Source organism: Papilio polytes, unplaced genomic scaffold (assembly GCF_000836215.1).
Source record: "Papilio polytes unplaced genomic scaffold, Ppol_1.0 DF822178.1, whole genome shotgun sequence".
NCBI classification, from domain to species: Eukaryota; Metazoa; Arthropoda; class Insecta; order Lepidoptera; family Papilionidae; genus Papilio; species Papilio polytes.
Window position 1 is genome coordinate 2,111,771 of NW_013527026.1, and position 19,798 is coordinate 2,131,568.

The 19,798-nt window shown below is 32.4% G+C and overlaps 3 protein-coding genes across 3 annotated transcripts; 2 read left to right on the forward strand and 1 right to left on the reverse strand.

Moving 5' to 3' along the window:
• Window positions 1–9,028: 9,028 nt before the first annotated feature.
• Window positions 9,029–11,009, forward strand: LOC106106523. Its single transcript, XM_013287118.1, has 4 exons — window positions 9,029–9,273; window positions 9,343–9,681; window positions 9,776–9,954; window positions 10,567–11,009. The coding sequence occupies exons 1-4, from the start codon at window positions 9,153–9,155 to the stop codon at window positions 10,612–10,614; spliced, it is 687 nt and encodes a 228-aa protein (XP_013142572.1). The 5' UTR covers window positions 9,029–9,152; the 3' UTR covers window positions 10,615–11,009.
• Window positions 11,010–11,039: 30 nt separating this feature from the next.
• On the reverse strand, window positions 11,040–12,180 carry LOC106106505 (39S ribosomal protein L4, mitochondrial). The gene is made up of 2 exons (XM_013287088.1): window positions 11,424–12,180; window positions 11,040–11,317 (listed from the first exon to the last, which is right to left on the reverse strand). The coding sequence occupies exons 1-2, from the start codon at window positions 12,059–12,061 to the stop codon at window positions 11,101–11,103; spliced, it is 855 nt and encodes a 284-aa protein (XP_013142542.1). The 5' UTR covers window positions 12,062–12,180; the 3' UTR covers window positions 11,040–11,100.
• A 911-nt stretch (window positions 12,181–13,091) lies between these two features.
• On the forward strand, window positions 13,092–19,472 carry LOC106106778 (aminoacylase-1-like). Its single transcript, XM_013287434.1, has 9 exons — window positions 13,092–13,250; window positions 15,624–15,793; window positions 16,307–16,478; window positions 16,854–17,000; window positions 17,559–17,629; window positions 17,732–17,848; window positions 18,340–18,435; window positions 18,635–18,768; window positions 19,241–19,472. The coding sequence occupies exons 1-9, from the start codon at window positions 13,163–13,165 to the stop codon at window positions 19,443–19,445; spliced, it is 1,200 nt and encodes a 399-aa protein (XP_013142888.1). The 5' UTR covers window positions 13,092–13,162; the 3' UTR covers window positions 19,446–19,472.
• The last annotated feature ends 326 nt before the right edge of the window (window positions 19,473–19,798 follow it).

Sequence of the window (19,798 nt, forward strand, 5' to 3'; positions counted from 1 at the left end):
GCTTTCATTATACATTAATAAAGCTAACTAATAAATGTTTTTGGAAACCACATAATTGTAGATCACTTCATGACTAAATATTTTTAAACTGGAACCCTTATCGTTAAAATTTAATGTCATTATTGCTAATTTTTACTCGTTAATTGCAAAACTACCTTTTTTAATAAAAAAAAAGGTAGCAAAGAGCAGCGGGAACACCGAGTTGATCAGCGACACCCATAAACATCCGCAACACCAGAAGAACTACAGATGCATTGCCGATCTTTGAGGAATCCTATAAAATGACTTCCTTTAAACTTCTACTAAAAGTCAAATCTTAAATTCAAAGATTAAAAATTAAATAATAGTCGGTGGCTTTAAGCGCTTGATTCGCTGATTCGCTCGTGCACCGGTATTGTTTGTTCTGGCTGAATAAGTCGTCGCAGTGAGCAAACAGGGGGCGGCCGATCTGAACTTGCATTTCCTTACACATCCGCACCAGATATAAACGTTTCTTAGATAAATAGAAGAAAGTATTTTCATACAAAGAAATACTAATGAAAACATTTAAAGAATATAAAAAGCTGTACTTACATCAGTGTAAATTTCTCAAACGAACCCCTTTAGAGGGTTATGTCAAAGTTTTGTGTTTAGAGTTGATCGAACTGTTTCGTGTTGTTAGGATATATTTGTATGCATTCTCATCATCACCTCCCCTGCCTTATCCTACTCCCCTAGGGTCGGCGCACCGGGTTTTCGTTCTCCAAATAACTCTATCATCCGTCATCTCAGTCATCACTCCCTTCTTGATCAGGTCACCTTTCACGCAATCCATCCATCTCTTTCTAGGTCTACCTCTACCGGTGTACCCCTCCACATTTATATGCATTCTGTATTTCTATGATTTGATTTTTTATAAAACTGATGAAGAATCTAACCCACGTTTACTCGTTTAAAGTTATAGGTAAGCCACAAATTGTATAAATAGGAAATTACAAATAATTAAATAATTATTTCTTCCATGTCGCAACTTCATCAAGTAAAAAATTAACTTTAGTTTTAACATTCAAAGATTCATATTATTACGCATAAAGATCTTCTAATCTCTGATTGAAAACGGATAAATTAATCATTTATTCTTGTTTGATCCATCTCTATGGTAGACAATCGCATTCGCTCCGTTAGATATCTACTGAGAATATTTGACAATGGAGTTATCTCTAAGGGTAAGGAGAAATCTAAGGCCATCAGTACACGAAATGCATAGAATTTAAGGTATTGATTGCAATCACCAGCTGATGTTCACCATACACGAACCAATAGAGACAAAAACGGAGTAACTGATTGTGAACTATACATATTTAAAACAGTAAAAAAGACATTCGTCGTATTACTGCATTTTGTTACAAAATGTTATTTTGAAATATTGTAGTTATGTAGAGGATAGCTTGGGTTTAGTAGAACACATAGGCTACTTACTTTTATTTTTTAATTCCACGCGAACGGAGCCGCGGGCGGAAGTGTCTTATAGACTCTAGTTCATGGCTCGCTTCGAATCCAATCAACTCCGAGAAAACAAAACTTAAGCACAGAGTTAACTTCTTCCCGCTTACTTTTCTACAATAGTGTTTGACTTTTAATTGTAGGTACATAGTAATAATATGCTTTAAACTGCTGTAAACCTCTTTAGTCTTACGAGGTGAAATTCCAATTCGCTAGTCATTATGTAAGTTTCATTGTAATAGTTTTGTTTGCCCTTATACCTGTATTATAACTAAGAATATAATTATGTATGGTAAGATTATTTATAGCAAAAACATTTTTGCAAATTCCAACAGAATTATTTTTTCTTTCGAATTTTCCCCTATCTGTGTAAGCATGCTCTCTTCTCATACTACCCTTGTATTGTTGTACCCTATATGTAACTTAAGTATGTTTAGATTCACCTGAAAATGTATCTTTTTAAGATTAAATGTGACAATTCATTATCTCCGTATTAATAAAATGGTCATAATAATAATAAGTAAAATATTGCTAGTTAACGAGCCTTTCTATTGTTAAGAGAACACGAAAGAGCTATCAAATACTTTTCTAGATTAACGTTTTACTCCACTTTCACAACAGATATCAATTTCCTTTCTACCGTCGAACAATCAGGCCGCAACAATACAAAAGGCTCTTCTGAAATAGCTTAGTGTAAATGAGTATAAAACGATGGCTCCGTACTACTTAAAACAAACAACCATTTATATAAAGTGAGTAAATAAAACGGTGCCTTTGAACAACTTTTAATTTGTATTTGAAATGAAAATGTCAATGGACATTAACTGGAGCTTTTTAAAATAAAAGAGGTTTGTTTTCTTATTACCTTAACAGATAATTTTGTCTTAGTTATTATAATAATTTACAGCTGGGCACCACCTTTCACTAAACTATCAACTATTGTGCGATTGTCGATTGTTCTGCAGCCAATTTAACTGTTTAGTTGAACAACTAAAAATCAAATGGTGTGAGTTAATATAACCTCACAAGAATCAAAGCACGACTAAACTGTCCTGCGATCAAAAGATCAAAAGCACTTCCTTTTTTTTCGGAATGAGTGGAATAACAGCGGCAGCCGAAACCTACATTTTCTTATACTAACGGTTTGCTAGTTACTTCTGTCTATAATAAAAAATGTACGTAAGATATTTTAGTTAGACGTCGATAACACCTGACTGTTACAAAGTCGAGATGAAAATGAAGTAACACAGAGTAGTAACAGCTAAAATTTCTGATTGTCTATTGTGAACCTTAGAGGAATCTGAGCCTTAGAGGAAATCCAATGTAACCGATATTCTGTCTAATTAAATCTTGTTTCTATTTACTGACGTTAATTGTTTGCATATTCTGTGATATTTTAAATTTTAACTTTTTAAATATATTTTACAATATAAATGTACGTTTTAAATTACCTTAAAGTACTTTATCTTGAACGTGTTCTCAGTTTCTAATTTTCCAAATGCGAGGAAATAAATAGCTACTATAAAACCTTATGGCCGGGTCTTTCTTCCTCGAGGAATAGCAATTTCTGTCTTTGTTGCAATATATGTTCAATGTTCTTCAAGTAGAGATGCCATTTATTTTAAATTTCTCAATCTTTTATATGTTTTATTTCTTAACTATTGTTTCCATTCCAAACTCTTATAGTTAGTAACAAAGTATGCAAATTAATTTAATTAATTACTGAAATTAAAAACATTACTAATAATGTTCACTAAATTACTTTAAATGAAAAAAAATAATGTACGCAAAACACTAAACAGTTTTTATAGCGTGGTAAAGTTTTTTCATGGTTAAAATTGAAATTTAAAAGTACGTCGATTTCTTATTTTTCTTCTGATAAAATTTTTCAATCGTAACTTAGCAGTGATGGCGGTTAAAATGTAGCTTAAAGGAGCGAACAACTTGCAAACAACCTACTTTCCGTTAAGAGCCTTTGTATGTGTCACCGATAAATCGTTGACACCGCCCGTTTGAAATTTGCCTAGGAAGGTCGTAAATATACACGGCAAATTACATTATGAATAGTATTCACAAATTGACGTTTAAAATTATATTTTGTTTTTTTTTTTTTTAATTAAAGCTATCTTTTTCTAAACAGCCATATAACGTATGACACTCTAGCGGATCCCGATATCGGTTCAAATACCTATATAATATCACTTGACAAATTGCTGAAATATAAATTGACAATTAGAGAATGAATTCGGACTATGTAATTTTCTGAATCGTAAAAATTTGTCGGTCCACGTTCCAAACGGGCGGTGTTCATAATTTTACGGTGACATATACATTTAAAAAGTCACGTACGTGCAAAGTGAAGAGGTTTAATATTCAACAAAATCTTAAAAAAATATAAGCATTTCCCGTTTTTTTAATATTCCGTACCATTTTAGTATTGTGTATGCAAAACACGGTTTTTTCATTAAAATTTGTGTACAAATATTTTTGTGTATTACAAAAGTTAAGCACGCATTCTATTAAGAAATAATAAAGTATATTTCGTTTTTTTGTAGACATTTGCCTGTTTGCAAACAGAATAGATTTCACAACACATTCTATCTAAACTAATTTCCTTATCCAATGAAGAAAGTTAAGCTGCAAAATTAAATTGAAAATAATTCAATCATTTTGAAATAAACGTTATTAAAACGAACGCATTGGTAACTCAGCGGTCAGGCGAGAGCGAATGCCGCTAAATTTCAGCCAGTGACGAAAACCATTAATTGCAATTTAAAACGTCGCTTTACCGAGAACTCGATAATGAAAAATGTAGAACGAAGCTAAACTAAGTATTTTAAGAATTTCGTTAATACTTTGATCTCAAGCAACCGTTGCAATTTTATGGAGTTTTTTAGATTGTTATGGTAACACTCGTAAGTCAAATCGAAATAATTCAAGATTGTGTTTGTCAATTGTTTTTGTATTTTTGCAAAGGTGTTTAGGCAATGTAAATAAAAAAAATACTTAAACATATATGTACATTAAGCTTACAAACTTTATTTTAATTTCGCGGTGCTATGAGAATGTGTGAAGACATAAAATGTGGAACACATTATTTAAACCAACAAATTGTAAGCCAGGTGTTGAATAACGAAAATTTGTTTTCAGATTTAAAGGTTTTAATTTATTTTTTTACTATATTGGGTTATTTATGTATGTCGTAAGATGTGAACGCATTATTCATTTATTCAACATTTTAACAATAAAAAACATACTAATATTGTAAATGCTAAACGGATTTCAATGAAATTAAGTATAGATAGAGGATAGCCTGAGAACAAATAGGCTACTTACTCACTTTTGTTTTGTTTTTAATTCCACGCGGACGGAGTCGCGGACGACAGCTAGTAGGATATAATTGAAAAAAGTAGACTGGCCGTAGAGAAGAAAAGTTCGATTGTCAATGGCGGGCAGTATGACGCTCAAGAGAGGTCTTGTATTGAAAAAAAATGTTTTCTTTTCAGTGTATAAGTGCTCATTTAACTATATTTCGCCGAAACCCTTTTCAAGCGCTAGGAAAACGAAAAAAAAATGAATAGCTAAAATTCATTTTCCACAAGAATTTCATTATTCTCTGACTGCTTATTGATATGGAAGGCGGTTCTGTGGCACGCTTTATTAAGACATCGTAAAATGTGAGGCACATTCTTGAACGCGACAATATGTAGGCCATTCCAGTGGCTCCACTACAGAGAAATGGCTTCCCAATTTACACGGAATGTTTTAAATGAAATATTAATATATTAAGTAATTGTAATAAATATGTAGTTATTCTTTCTTTTTATTTTGTTTAATGTTTACTTATTTATTTAATACTTTAGCACAAATAATACAATAGGAAACTGAAACTAAGTTATTACTAGATTTGCGCAAAGGCGGCAATATTCGTGTAGCAATATTTTGTTTTTGTGTAATAAAGTACCATAATAGTAGTCTTGAATTCCTGTGAAACAGCGGCATAAAAACATTTTTTTTAATCTCCGAGACATCGAGTTTGGCGGGACTTTCACTGGAACCCTCCGCTGAACAATGTGCCAGCTGGGTAGCTGATATGGTCGGGCACATTGTAGGTTTTTTATTCTGCCATGTTAAAATAGCTGCCGACCGATATTTCCGGAACGGCTGGATCGATTTTGGCGAGATTTTGATAATAGTTGATACACTCAGAAACATTAAAGACGACCATTTTTAATAACACATCAACGAAGTTTGCGAGCGACCGCGAATGATATAAGTTAAATTTACAAATAGAAATACCCTCGCACAAACACCATAAACGTTGTTATGTAAATTTTGTTGAACAGCAAATAAGGATTATCATCATTTAAGCTTTAATTCAAAAGCTTTAAGCCATTAACAGAATAGAAGCTACGCACGTGGCGCGCCAACACTTATCCCGTAAGCGTACTTAGCACGAATACGTTTGCATTTGAAGCAATATCGGATATTGCGAGCCGTTTCAAACGCTACAACGCTGCCCCAATAGAATATCCCTATTTCTGTATTTCGAAATTCAGACGAGATTACTTTGTCTAACACCGCTATAATTATGAACTAAGATAAGCTTCTATTAATCTTGATCATTATCCACCTATCAGTCAAGACAAAATCAGCTTGTCTTTAATAATAATTTCAGAGTAGGTAATTCAAACCCAGACACATGTCATCTCTTTCAATCTAATTGAAAACAACGAAGATAACCACAGAGTAAGAATAAGACAGTGAATACTCATGGATAAGTCCAACTAAAGCATCTCCTCCATCGATTAAGGTTAGGTAACGCATCTGCAATTGCGCTTGTCTATGGGCAGCGGTCGCTTAGCCATTTCGGCGGTTTCAGATTGTCGCTTGTTCGTTTGCCACCTTATGATATTTAAAAAAACTAAACCGTTACTCAGACAAGGCTAATTAAAAGAGGCAAGGTTCTAATTGTAAAACCGTAACTGGTGTTGCATCTACTTCGGAATTCTCCCCTAACCTGTTGACCGTAATACCTTCAAGCAGCGTTTACATTGCGAAGTAGGCCAGCCTGTGTTTGAAGTGCTGGAAAGATTTCCATGCTTTATGATAATATTTATTTTCTTTTATTTGAATGCCTTACTGTGCAAATAGCGTATCAGTCGTCTTTGCAAGTATACTTAGTGTGTTTTTTTTAATTAAACTACAATGACAAATAATAAGAATTTATTTTCTTCGATCAGTGGGCTTATGGAAACAGGTTTAAATTTCAGAAAAAAATAACAATAAAAAGACTTACCACCCACCGCAGGATGTAATTTATCCTTTACTCAACCAAAATAAATTGTTGAAACTTTAAAACGAAATTGTTTCAACATAATGTATTTGTTTGAATCGGAACGAACCGTTATAATTTCAACTAGCACCGCGCTCTTATTCCCTCGTGGCTGAAAGCGCTGCAAAACAAACTACTGTTTTCCGTTTTAAATCCCTTAATACCACTACTGGAAGTTGATAACCAATTTTTAAACAGTAAAAATATTTTCACATGTTTCATATGCTTCACTAAATTATTTGAAATACTTTTTTTAGTTCACAATTTTATTAATTTGTTTCTTATAGTGACCACATTATTGTTTCAAGCGGCTTTAATTATACGTGTGGTCAATTTTAAAATTAAATTCAATACGAACAAGTAAAACATTTTGTAAAGCAGCATGGCAATGGCTAGATTTGTTTTAGTTAATTGTATTAGATCTCAGCAAGTTGGCATCACACCAATTGTAAAAAGACTGTCCAGCAACTTTTAACACGCGGACATGAAAAAAAAAACATTGTAATTATTTTACTACTGATGAAACTACAATTTGACCGTTAAAAGTTTTCACATATCGCCGTTACTTCTTAGTTTTTTCTGTATATTTAAGCGATTGATAACTTCCAGTTATACATTAAAATCTTCTTTTAAGTTCTACCGTACACATAACGTAGTTAATTCTTTAACAATTTAGTGACAACTTTTAACAATGTTCTGGCTAACTTTGCAACTGATCTGATACAGTAAAATTCGTACATGCATGAACGCAGTCAATTAGTGACTACATATGTCTATGCTAGCTGTAATTGGACAAACTTTGATATTCAAATATCTACAATCACACCTGGTCTCGGTTTCAATTTGCATTAATTTAGGCAAGGAAATCGTCAGCGGAACTAATTACGTTCATCTAATAACGTCGTCGATTTACTTTATACATATGTAGGTAATCTTGGGATCTTAGATATTAGATATAGAAGCTTAGATATTGATCCCTTCAATATGAATAGTCTTTCGTGTCCGTATAACATACAGTTCTTTGTTTACCAGAAATATTTTCGTGTAAAGATACACTAGTAAAAACCAATTGACATCTTATCTTGAACTATACATATGTATTGAGATCTGCCGATCAATGTTTGCTTAGTGAAACGATTCATTCAGATTGAACTAATACAGGAAACGCTATTTAATATAATGAAAATGTGATTAAAATGTTTAGTTCTAAATTTTTATTGCAAATCTTTATTAAATATTTGATTTAAATAGTTTGGTGTCTAAACGACAATGATCTTTTGGTTAAATACGTTTAGAAAGTCTTACTTGAATAATTTTCTTAAAGCAGGTGGATGGTATGATTAAAAAAGGACAACTTCATAGCTTATCTGCGTCTCATCGTCTCCTGCAGTGATATACGATTGCTGCCTACGTAAGTAAGTATAAATGACAAATTTAATCGTTGACAATACATATATTTTAACGTTACTTGGCGTTCTTGACTTTCTTATAGATTCCTTTTACTTTAACTTCTACATAGAACGTCGTTAGTTTTAATGATACACAACAGCACTTTTACCTTACGTTTGCAAAGTATGTAAGAGTACTTACGTATCCTCGCTCAAAACAGTGTTTGCTTTTTGACACAAATACTGGCGAATCGAAAACTATTTGGAGGGTCTCGGGTTCAAGCCTTCGAAGACTTACCTCTTGACTTTTCTTATAAAATTCATCTTAAGTAAGCACGAACATTTCGAATTTGTTTAAAAATAAAACTTGGACTTCTAATGGCTAAAACAAATTTAAATTTATCTTAACTTCATTAACAGTCGGCGCGGTAGTGGTTGCTTTTTAAGACTTAGCTAGTCGGTTGCTTTAATCATCTCAAGAAATAATTCTAATCAGAGTATTGTTTTGTGTGAATTTATTTGAGTGCCATAAAAATAATAAAAACTTAATGTTAGTTAAATTAACATAGGTAATGTGCGCAACACTGAATTTGTTTGAAACCTTAATCTTTCTACATTAAAGTGATAATAAAAAACATTCTGCATAAAAAACTGGAATTCCTGTATATCTTGTAATTTTGTTATTTTATATTAAGTATTATTCTGTGTAGATTAATTAAATTAATTTAAAAAAAATATATTAATAGACAACCAAAACATTTTAAATACATCTATGGCTTTTAGCCGAAGATGACATCAGTGATGGTTGTCATTTTGACGTTAATTCAAATGTTGTGAACCGTTATTTTAGCAAATCTAAACAGCTGTTTTTAGATTACTTATCTACTTAAACAATTCATTAAACATTTTGGTATAAAGATATAGAAGTTTAACAATTTCTTTAAATCATGGATACTGATGATTACAATGAACTAACATCTCAGTTAGATGCAAGAGAAATATTACGCTACTTAAATCATTTAGGAATACACAACATTAGTGGAGAAGTTTTGAAATACTTTATAACAGGTATTATCCTATTAAATTTATCCATATTTAATACCCCCGTGAGGTCTTTATTAATAACATTCGTTTCAGATTTAAAGAAACTCATAAAATATGATTTGCAACAGAAACATGAAAAAGAGAACACAAAAAGTCCTTTGAACCTGGGACCTGAACGATTACACAGCGCTACTACATTTTCCTCAAGAACAAGATCCAGAAACACGACCAGTGATATATTAATTTGTTGTTCTAAACAAAGTCAGAGACCTAAAAAACTTCTAGACTTCCGTAATATACACTCTGCACCTAATTTATATTCGAAAGAAGAGGTCACACAAACAAAAAAATCGTATTCCTGTGATAGAAATGTGAAGAAATCTGATATCTTATCTAAAGAATTAAAATCTATACCAACAATCAGTAGTAATTGTAAGTTTGAGTATTTATAAACCTTTCACAGTCAGGAATATAATCTGTTCTTTGATACTTTTCATTGCTTAATACATAAGACCTTTTTATTTAGTTATCAGGAAACCAAAAGAGCCTGTAAAGAGGAAACATGACCCAGTTTCTCTCTATCATTATTATTCATCATTATGGGAAAAATACAAACCGAATGTACCTGGAGAAAATAATTGGTCAGAACTAAGGTGGAGTATACGACAGAAAATGGCAGGAAGCACTGCTTCACAATCGAGTAGAGTTAGTAATTCAATATCATTTATTTTATGTTCATAGTAGTTCCCTTGCGGTCTAACTGCATGTTAAATTTTTTATATTATTATTAACTTTTTATACTTGAAAATTTTAAAATTCAAATACTTAAATGACATCGAAGGCCATTCACAGTCTTGCTTATTCTTTGATGCTATTGGTTTGTAATTTTTGTACCATTCATGCATGACAGTTTTTCCAATTTACTTACACCTAAATTAAACAGTGTGAAAATATGTATAGCCTTTGTATATATATATATACCTTGTTGTAAGTGTAGGGATGTTATTAAAGAGAGAATTCAAAAATATGCTATGATTGCCGACATCCTAACAAAGTAGTATGTGTTTATATATTATATTAGTATATGGCAGTATAGACTTAGACCAAGGTGCAGCAGCGACCCTAAGTAGGCCTTGGCCTATAAGTCTCCACTTTCCCTGTTCCCAAGCCAGTCCTGGATCTCCAGCTCTCTTAATTCTTTCTAGACCTTTTTTACAAAAGTTATCTTATTAAATTCGATTCAATATTTTAAACTGAACATATTTAATGTTAACATTTATGAGTATTACATTATAATTATAAAATTTATTATTTCAGAATACTGTTCCCATTAGACCACTTATCCAGAGTAAGAAGTTGAAATGACGATCTTGCTTATCGCTGGTGAATTTGTACTTTCCATTCCAAATGAAGACCTGAATTTGGTTATTAATGTTGATTAAGATGGCAGCTATCAGTACTATTTCAAATTTTGAAGAAATGTTTTGATTTTGTCAAAATTATATAATTAACTCGTATGGAAAAATGATTTACAGAAACATTACAGTATCAAAGGGCAGGTGTTTAATTCAGGTCTGATTTGGAATATTATATGATTGTAAATACTGTTACTAATGACTATTTTATTCATTCAATAAGTTCCTACATATGTTTTTGTAATTTTGATCTATTGATAAGTGACAAAATGCCTTGTATTAAATGAATTACAATCTATTTGTCTTTATTGCATGTGTCTTAGCCTGAAAGTTTCTCCAGTATTATGCGAGTATATAATGAAATAAAACAATGTATTAAAAAGCTATTTTTTATTAAAACAATATTGATTATCTATATGTATGTTTATATTTTAAATTATACTTGACTTAATTTGAACTCTCTCTGTTGTTCAGTTGTGATAGAGTGTAGGTGATGTAAGATTCTTTCTTCTATCCTCTCAGCGGCAGCTAAAGTCAATACTAATGTGTCATGTTTCAACATTGAGTACACATTCAGACCATAAACAGGCATTATATTGACATGCGGAAGTGAATCTGTTGCCACTGTTATGTTTCTTGGAGCTATATCAGTACTGAAAATTAAAAAAGAAATACACAGTGTTAAAGACAACCAGTCAATGCCTAAAAAACAAGAATAATTATGTTAAAAGGACTACTTTTTTATATTTCAATACTTACTCGTCAATTATCAGTACAGAAGGACCCCAATTTCTGTTTTCAATTAAATCTGCCAGATAATTTGGTTCGTCAGTCGGTAGTTCTAAATTGTTGACAACATGCAGATCATCTTGTGCAAGCTTTGCTGACAATGTTGATGTCAGACCTTGAATTCTTAAGTGAAACGGCAACATAAAGAAGTGTGTTTTACCAGATCGCGGCCCGTGAACTACTCCACCGCCGCGCCATAACGGTGAACGTATAGAGCCATGTCGTGCACGACCTAATCCCTTTTGAGGCCAAGGTTTCTTTCCACCACCTCGCACTTCAGCTCTAGTTTTCGTATGCGCCCATGATACCCATCTATACTTCGTTTGCCATACAAAGTTACGGTGGATAATGTCTATTCGAGGCATCGCCGCGTACACTGACGGATGTAACTCAAATAAGCCTAATTTCTTTTCTTCGACTGTATCTAAATTTTCGATCCATACCTCGCGTGGTTTTGTGTATACAGGAGGAAACTTCCATTCTTTCTGCGTTACACTTAACGTATTTGGGGTAGTAACTGCAGTAGAATAAGTCGAAGAAATAACCTTAATTTGCGGCCTTATAGATAGATTGAGCCTCTTAAAAGCATTAATTAATACGGACTTCATTATGTTTACCGCATTAAATAATACTAGAATTTATTTATATTCAAGAAAGGTAACTTTTTCAAATCTAAAAACTTAGAATCAACGATTGACATAACACAAAACATAACCTACAAAAACTTCTGACAGATGACAGGTGGTGTATTAGATATTTTTTAACAAAGGAAAATCATTCTATCAGCCACAATTTTATAAAAAGGAATAAAAATGCAACAAAATATAAAATTAAAGTAAAGTGTTTTATTTGTAAATTTTAAATTGATTTGGGTGAATGAATAACACAATGTTACTTGTAAACGAAAATCTGCACTAGGTGGACGCTTTACTAGATTTCAATAGGTATTACGAACAATTACAATAGAACAGTCAATCGATTCCTATCCTCTTCTTCAATCAGTAGAAATTATTTCATATCAGAACCTTATTAACTGCCTATTCATTTATAGATAAAGAACTACTAACTGAGAAGTTTTGGGATTTAAAACACAAATAAATACAATACTTCGATCGCATTCGAACACGATAGTTCTCTCTTAAATGGAGTCTTAACTTGCTTATTTGAAAAACTGTTTTTCTTACGCCTGGTTAACTTATTTGTGTGAACTATACTATGTCAGATCTTACTTATCTGCTTACTCTTGAACCATTTATTAAAGTAGGGTAGTCAAGGGTCAAGTATTATCCAATACGAAACATAGTAACATAGCCTTTAGCATCGAGAATGCAAATTACCGTAAACTAAACCCCCCTTGATTTAAGTTAGTACATAGACCGTTCGGTTAAAGGGCTTATTTAAGCTCCCGTTTGCGCAGGTAAAGCCTCAACAGGACGTTAAAATTTCTGTCAATTGAGTTTCCCAACATGGTGAGCATTTATATAAAAAAAGTTTGATAAACAATAACGTAGAGATCGATTATTAGGTTTCGTATTCATATAATAAGAAATATTTACCCTCTTATCTCTTCTTATCAGTTGATAAACAAATAAAACTATTATGTTATTTAGACAATTTGATAAGACCGACAATACAATTCGAAATTACGTCCAATTCAGATCACATACAAGCGGTCCTTTCATTTTAGCGTTAGTTGCTAAAGGTGAATCATGTCGACCGCGTACAAAAATAACCCGGCTGTGGCGAATTTCGTTGAATATTTGAGAATACCATCGGTACAGCCGAACATCGATTACGGTAAGAGTTTTTACAGACGCAGTAAACCCAACGTTTACCTTAAATGGGTCAACGACCTCTAGAGTCGAGAAACATAAATAAAAACATTCGTTCACCTTGTTATTTATTAGGTTATAATTGCATTATATTGGTAAAACAGTAAAAAACAAGAACGTCTTTATCAGCTACCTAATTTAAATGGGTAGTTAAGTTACCTACTTGCGTATTCGAGTCTTTTTTGTAATACTTAATGTTCTCTATCTTATTTACCATTTTGGTAAATAATATAAAGCGTTTATTTTATCCATCTCAAGAGCCGAAGTGAATAATTTATTTATTTAAGGGGGATTAATGTGCAACTTAACATTAGATATAACTTCATTTGTATCTTCGTCAAGGTCATTGGGTCAATTAATGACTGCGATGCAAAATTTACTTATTATTGTTTTTTAGTTATTTTAATTTTCCTTTGTATTTCTACATAAACAAATTGTATCTTTATAACTCTTTACAAGGTATTTCTTAACTTAAGAAAAATAAAACTATATACCAGTTATGTATGTGTATTTGCATTTTATGTAATGTTTCCTCCGTACACTTGATTTACATAACCGGTTTTATATAACTGATATTTATGTGTAAATCATTTACGACATTACTTAAGATTGTTTACATTGTATTAGTACACTAGGCTTATGAGCTACTCTTTCGTAACACAATAGATTCAGTGACTAGGAGTTGGTTAAGAATCAGGGTTCGATAACTCGGACTTGTACAGTAAGCTGCATAAATAAAGACAAAGCTTCTGAAACTTGTAAAATTTAGTTTAAAAATACTAATGCATAAATTCGTCTGTTTCCTTCCATACATGTATATGCATAAATAATTCTGAATAGTAAGGCCTATACGATTATCTCAAATTTTGTAAACATGTACCTACTTTTACAGCCGACTGTACCTTGTTGTAGCATAAAAAAACATAACTGAAGTGACTATTATGTCACTTGATAGATTTTTGACAGTGGAAAGCCGCAGTTACAAAAATATACAGATAATAAAATGGTAATAGATAGCAGATCATTCATATTGAGATAACTAATTTTCTTAATGTTATCGCATTTACTTAGATAATGTCAGAGAAAATACATATTTGTTTTCTTTTATCAGTGTGAATAGATTATGTAAGTCATGAGTTTATAATACAATCTTTTTGAGATGTTTCTGTTCTGGGTGTGCGGCAGTGCACGGCCAAACACTTTTCTCGAAGCTTATGATTTTCTTGACACAGCTGTAACCTAAAAACGATAAATTTCCTTCTTTCTCATTTTTGTGGAACATATATATCGTGTTATATTTATAATAATACTTTGGTGTATTTGTAATTTACGTTATATAGCTTATGTCCGTAGCTGCGTCCACGAGGTATTTTTATAAAAAATGTTTTTTTTTTAAACAAAGATGGCCTATGTTACTCCCTGATAATGTAGCTTTCTAGAGGCAAAAGAATTTTTGACATCGGTTGAGTAGTTTATGAGTTTAATCGTTACATACAAGAATGCAAATCTTATTATGTTAATATAGATTCTTCATAATGTTAGTATAGACAAGTGTAGATTACATCCCGGGTTATTTACTCTCATGTATTTGAGACAATGTAATAATATATTCAACGGGTAAAATGGAAATAACTAAGTCCTTTTCTATTATGGGGACAGGCCACGATGGAAATAGCAGTTGCATCCTTTTTAACATTTGACAGAAAAGAGGGACGGTAGGAGATTTGACCTTTCCTATCAATCTTAATAAGGAATATCTATCTAGCAATCTTAAATAACTGCGATATTCATCCGGTGTGTAACAAGGATGCAGCAAATTTGGATCCATTCAATGGACGTCACGCCTTGCAACTGCGAACCCACTTTCGGTAGCTTCCCGTATTTACGGATGAATAGCCTCCGACTTTAATCATTTACAATTGTCCCGTCTATTGTACAAAGTATAGAGACAAAACAGAAATTGTTTAAAGAGATTCTAAAATTATTTTTTTTATAATGCTTTTAAGAAATTATTCATACGTAAATAGTACCCAAATTAGCACAATTCTTTGTTTTATAGGATGTTAAAGGTCACTGCATATTTTTGAATAATTCTTTCATATTAAAGGTAATACGATAAATGTTTTCAATTTATTAAACTAAGGGGATAAGAAAATTGGAAAAACTACAAGTCAATAGCAGCACAAAAGTAAGGTTAAGGCTATTTAAATTGTCAGTCAATGGAAAGGGCCTTCGTTAAACAATAGTTAACTAATCTACCATATTCCGTAATGAATTTCCTTTGCAACTATTAGATGTTCATAAAACTAATTTAATTAATTAAGAACTTGCATTGCAGATGAATGCGTTAACTTCTTAAAGAGACAAGCGAATGAAATAGGTTTGGACTTCAAAGTGTACGAAGTGGTACCTCTAAAGCCTATCGTGGTTTTAACATGGAATGGGAAGGAGCCTACCCTGCCGGCTATACTGCTGAACTCTCATATGGACGTCGTTCCTGTGTTCGAAGTATGTATAAATTTTAGTAGTGGGTTAGGTTAGAACGTTGTCTCTCATGATAACACGCCTTTTGTATATCTTACTAGCTGTTGCTCGCGACTTCTTCCGCGTGGACTTTAGAAATAAAAAAAAAGAAATACCCTATCTTAGTCATTGATAACATAGCTTTTTATTGGTAAAAAAAAAATTTAATCCGCCCATTAGTTTTTGTGTTATTTCAATACATACAAAAAGATAAATCTTTCCTATATTATATAAATATTAGTATAGAAGTACAGATTCAATGAACTAGGTATGCCAAATTTCATCGAGATCCGGCTATTATGTATTAGGCTAAACACAAACATGCATGCATCCATCTTAACATTTCTATTTTGAATATTGGTAAGATTATTCTAGTAACTAATCTGACCTTCGAGTCGAGTTTCCTTTATAAGAAATACCTGTATCATTTTCATAAATAATAATATACTGTGTTTTTCTGTATGCATGTGAAAACTGAAATATTATATTTGGTTCCAGAACAGCTGGACTTATCCACCGTTCAGCGGACATATCGATGAAGACGGGAAAATCTTCGCTCGCGGCTCACAAGATATGAAATGTGTCGGTATTCAATATCTGGAAGCGATAAGAAAAATAAAACAAGCTGGCGTGCAACTGAAAAGAACTCTTCATATTTCTTTTGTGCCAGGTATATCAACGTTCTATATTTAATTGTAAAAGCTACAAAAAGCATGAATTTTAACGTATACTTACTCGTTACTTTAATTATGAATTAATCTATATGGTTAATGTTTCCAATTTTCTGCATAGTAAATAATTTCAAAGTTATCTACTTCTCTGTTTGAATACGCTACAAAATTTACTTTAAATGTTGCCAACATTTACCAATTTGTTGTCTTTTTCTAAACCAACATTTTTACTGACATACTTAGATTCTTTTAATAATTACTTAAACAGTTCTTTAGTGAAGATTTTTCATACTAAACTTACACTAAAGACTAAGTTACTACTTTAGAGTAATCATAGATTCAAATCAACATTTAAGTACTTTTGTAACTTCCAGATGAGGAGATCGGAGGCCATGACGGCATGGAAAAGTTCGTTTTAACAGATGAATTTAGAGCGTTGAACATTGGTTTCGCGTTGGATGAAGGAATGGCTAATCCCACTGATGAATTCATAATATTCAATGGCGAGAGAAGCATTTGGCGTACGTAATTTGCATAACAATAATTTGATGCATAACAGCATGCGGTTTTAATACGCTCCGGTGCATACAAACTCTACGTTACGCCAAAATAATGTTTGGCTAATTAATTTTCATATACTCGTATCTTCACAATATAAATTGTTTAATCTAGGAATTAGACAACGTAAAACGCGATGTACGTAAAGCAATGGACTTCAGTTAATTTGTTTAGCTTTCGCCCGCGACTCCGTCCGAGTGAAATCAAAAAATAATAAAAAACACAGCCTATGTTACTCATAGATAAATAACCTTTCGAATGGTAAGAAAATTTTTAAAATCGACCCAATAGCTTTTGCGTGAATCAACTACATACAAAAATCCAAATCTTTCCTCGTTATAATATTAGTATGGATATAGATTACACAGGAGATTTTCGTGATAATAATGATATCGATTGTGTAGATTGGGCAGTACGAACGTCTAAATATCTCTGGAATTTTTAAAATGGTCCGTAAACAGTAGTTAAATAGAAATGTAAAATAAAAATTGCTTGATAATGTTAACTTATTTCATTTTTAGAAATGCACATCCACTGCACTGGGCAACCAGGCCACGGGTCTTTGTTGATACCGAATACAGCCGGTGAAAAGGTAAGTTAACCTTTTTTTCCGGTTTTCTTTCCATTGAAAAAAATACCACAATATCATTAAACATATTGTTAAAATAATTGCAAATGTTTAAATTTATTTTAGTTACGATATATTATCGATAAATTTATGGATCTAAGGGAGGAACAGAAGAAAATACTAGAAAGTGATAACAAACTTACTATTGGTGATGTGACTACTGTTAACTTAACGCAAATATCGGTAAGTATGGATTTTTTTTAATTTTGGAATAATATTTTTACGAGATCATATAAGGTTTAGATTCATAAATCAAACTTTTAAACAGGTATTTAACGAAAGTAAACTTAGTGCGCGGTTTACACTTGGCCAATCCAGTTGGATAATAGCGCTCTGTTGACAATTAAATGGCAGAGTGTGGACGCTAACAGGCGACAATAAGTGCTTGGCGTCACAACTGTCTAATTGTACTGGCGAAGTGTGAACCGGGCAAAAAGAAAGAATTGACTACAGTAATTACTGCGGAAAGGAAATTAATATAATTGTAACTAGCGTAATTAACTTAAACACCCAGAGCCACTGATTCCGCCAAAATTGCGTGCTATTGCAGCTAGTGCATTGACAGCTGTCAGATAGGGAAGGACGTATATGCCAATAATTTAGTGCTGTGCCATTCCTCCAGCACAGTACTGATTCTCTTCTTAACACTACCTACAGTTTCACTATTATTCCAGGGGGGTGTTCAGTCCAATGTGGTGCCTGAAAAGCTGACAGTGGTATTTGATGTCCGTTTAGCTGTTACTGTTGACCACGAACAATTCGAAAATAAGGTATTCGTGAAACCCTTTCATGCATTTACAGCTGTTTAATTTCTCTAGACATCTCTCGTTTCAAATATTTCCTGTTTTGATGTTATTATGATTTTACATTGTTAATTACATTGAATTACTTTTTATTGCGTTATTATTCCACAATGATATTTTAAATTTTATTCATTGGTTATTTTAAACATAACTTTTTTAATTCTAGATAACTAGATGGTGCAAAGAAGCAGGTGATGGCGTAACGTTTGAATTTGAGCAGAAAAATCCGAACGTGGAGTGCACTAAGTTGGACAACTCGAATCCTTATTGGATCGCATTCAAAGGGGTCTGCGATGAATTGTAAGACAATTACAAACTATTTCTTATTTATAACTATCGATTTCGTTTTCCTAATATTTGCGTATATTTTTGTAGTGGTAACACTCACATTCTTATAATTATGAGTGCCTAGTTTTCGAGTAATCTAATTTCGAGAGCATGTAACAAGAAGAACGTTAGTTATGAGTGTGGAGGTACACCGGTAAAGGTAGACCTAGAAAGAGATGGATGGAGCGTGATAGGTGACATGACCAAGGAGTGATGACTGAGATGACGGATGATAGAGTTTTGTGGTGGACAAAAACCTGTTACACCGAAATGGGTTGTCTGAAAATACTATTGTTTAAAAATTTTGGTAGCTTAATTATAATTATACTTCAAACTAGGGGAATTATAACAGAAAATTTTTACGTTCACTGTACTACCGGAACCTCGTTGTTACGGAGAGTTCCCGTGGCTGTTTGTCACTATAAAAATACTCATTTAAATTCAGGGACCTGAAGTTGGATTGCAGAATATTCCCAGGAGGCACTGACAGTAGATATGTTCGGCGCGTCGGCATCCCCGCTATAGGATTCTCACCAATGAACAACACGCCCGTCCTCCTCCACGATCACGATGAGTTCTTGCGAGCTGATGTCTATTTAAGGGGAATCGAGATATACGAGAAATTGTTACCCGCAGTTGCTAATGTTTAAATCATTAATTATATAATATACACTTGTTATCACATATTTTATTTGCAATACAAATATATAGATTTGAAGTACAAAAGATTTTTGCTCTACCCATGAGTCCAAGTTTATTTTTTACCCTCGAAAATTTGGTTAAAAAAGTTAATAATCAAATCTGACAGTCGAATACTGAAAATTCGCTTTGAAAACGCTGCTTACAATCTGGCAGATGTAAAATGTAATCGTATAAATATTATAATTGTATATAAAAGGAGCTAGCAAATCATTGTTTGCAAATCAAAACCATAAACATTTTTCAATATTTTATTTCAATGTTTTATACATTTTTGATTATGGAAAATTTAAAGATGGATGAC

What these genes read in the sequence shown, in the direction of transcription:
- LOC106106523 (XM_013287118.1), top strand. Translation starts at nt 9,153, where the DNA reads ATGGATACTGATGATTACAATGAACTAACATCTCAGTTAGATGCAAGA. An exon ending in TTTGAAATACTTTATAACAG is followed by an intron (nt 9,274 to 9,342) that starts GTATTATCCTAT and finishes CATTCGTTTCAG; the next exon opens with ATTTAAAGAAACTCATAAAA. An exon ending in CTGCTTCACAATCGAGTAGA is followed by an intron (nt 9,955 to 10,566) that starts GTTAGTAATTCA and finishes TTATTATTTCAG; the next exon opens with AATACTGTTCCCATTAGACC.
- LOC106106505 (XM_013287088.1), bottom strand. Translation starts at nt 12,061, where the DNA reads ATGAAGTCCGTATTAATTAATGCTTTTAAGAGGCTCAATCTATCTATA. An exon ending in TCTGTACTGATAATTGACGA is followed by an intron (nt 11,318 to 11,423) that starts GTAAGTATTGAA and finishes TTTAATTTTCAG; the next exon opens with TACTGATATAGCTCCAAGAA.
- LOC106106778 (XM_013287434.1), top strand. Translation starts at nt 13,163, where the DNA reads ATGTCGACCGCGTACAAAAATAACCCGGCTGTGGCGAATTTCGTTGAA. An exon ending in TGGCGAGAGAAGCATTTGGC is followed by an intron (nt 17,001 to 17,558) that starts GTACGTAATTTG and finishes TTTCATTTTTAG; the next exon opens with AAATGCACATCCACTGCACT. An exon ending in AAAGGGGTCTGCGATGAATT is followed by an intron (nt 18,769 to 19,240) that starts GTAAGACAATTA and finishes ATTTAAATTCAG; the next exon opens with GGACCTGAAGTTGGATTGCA.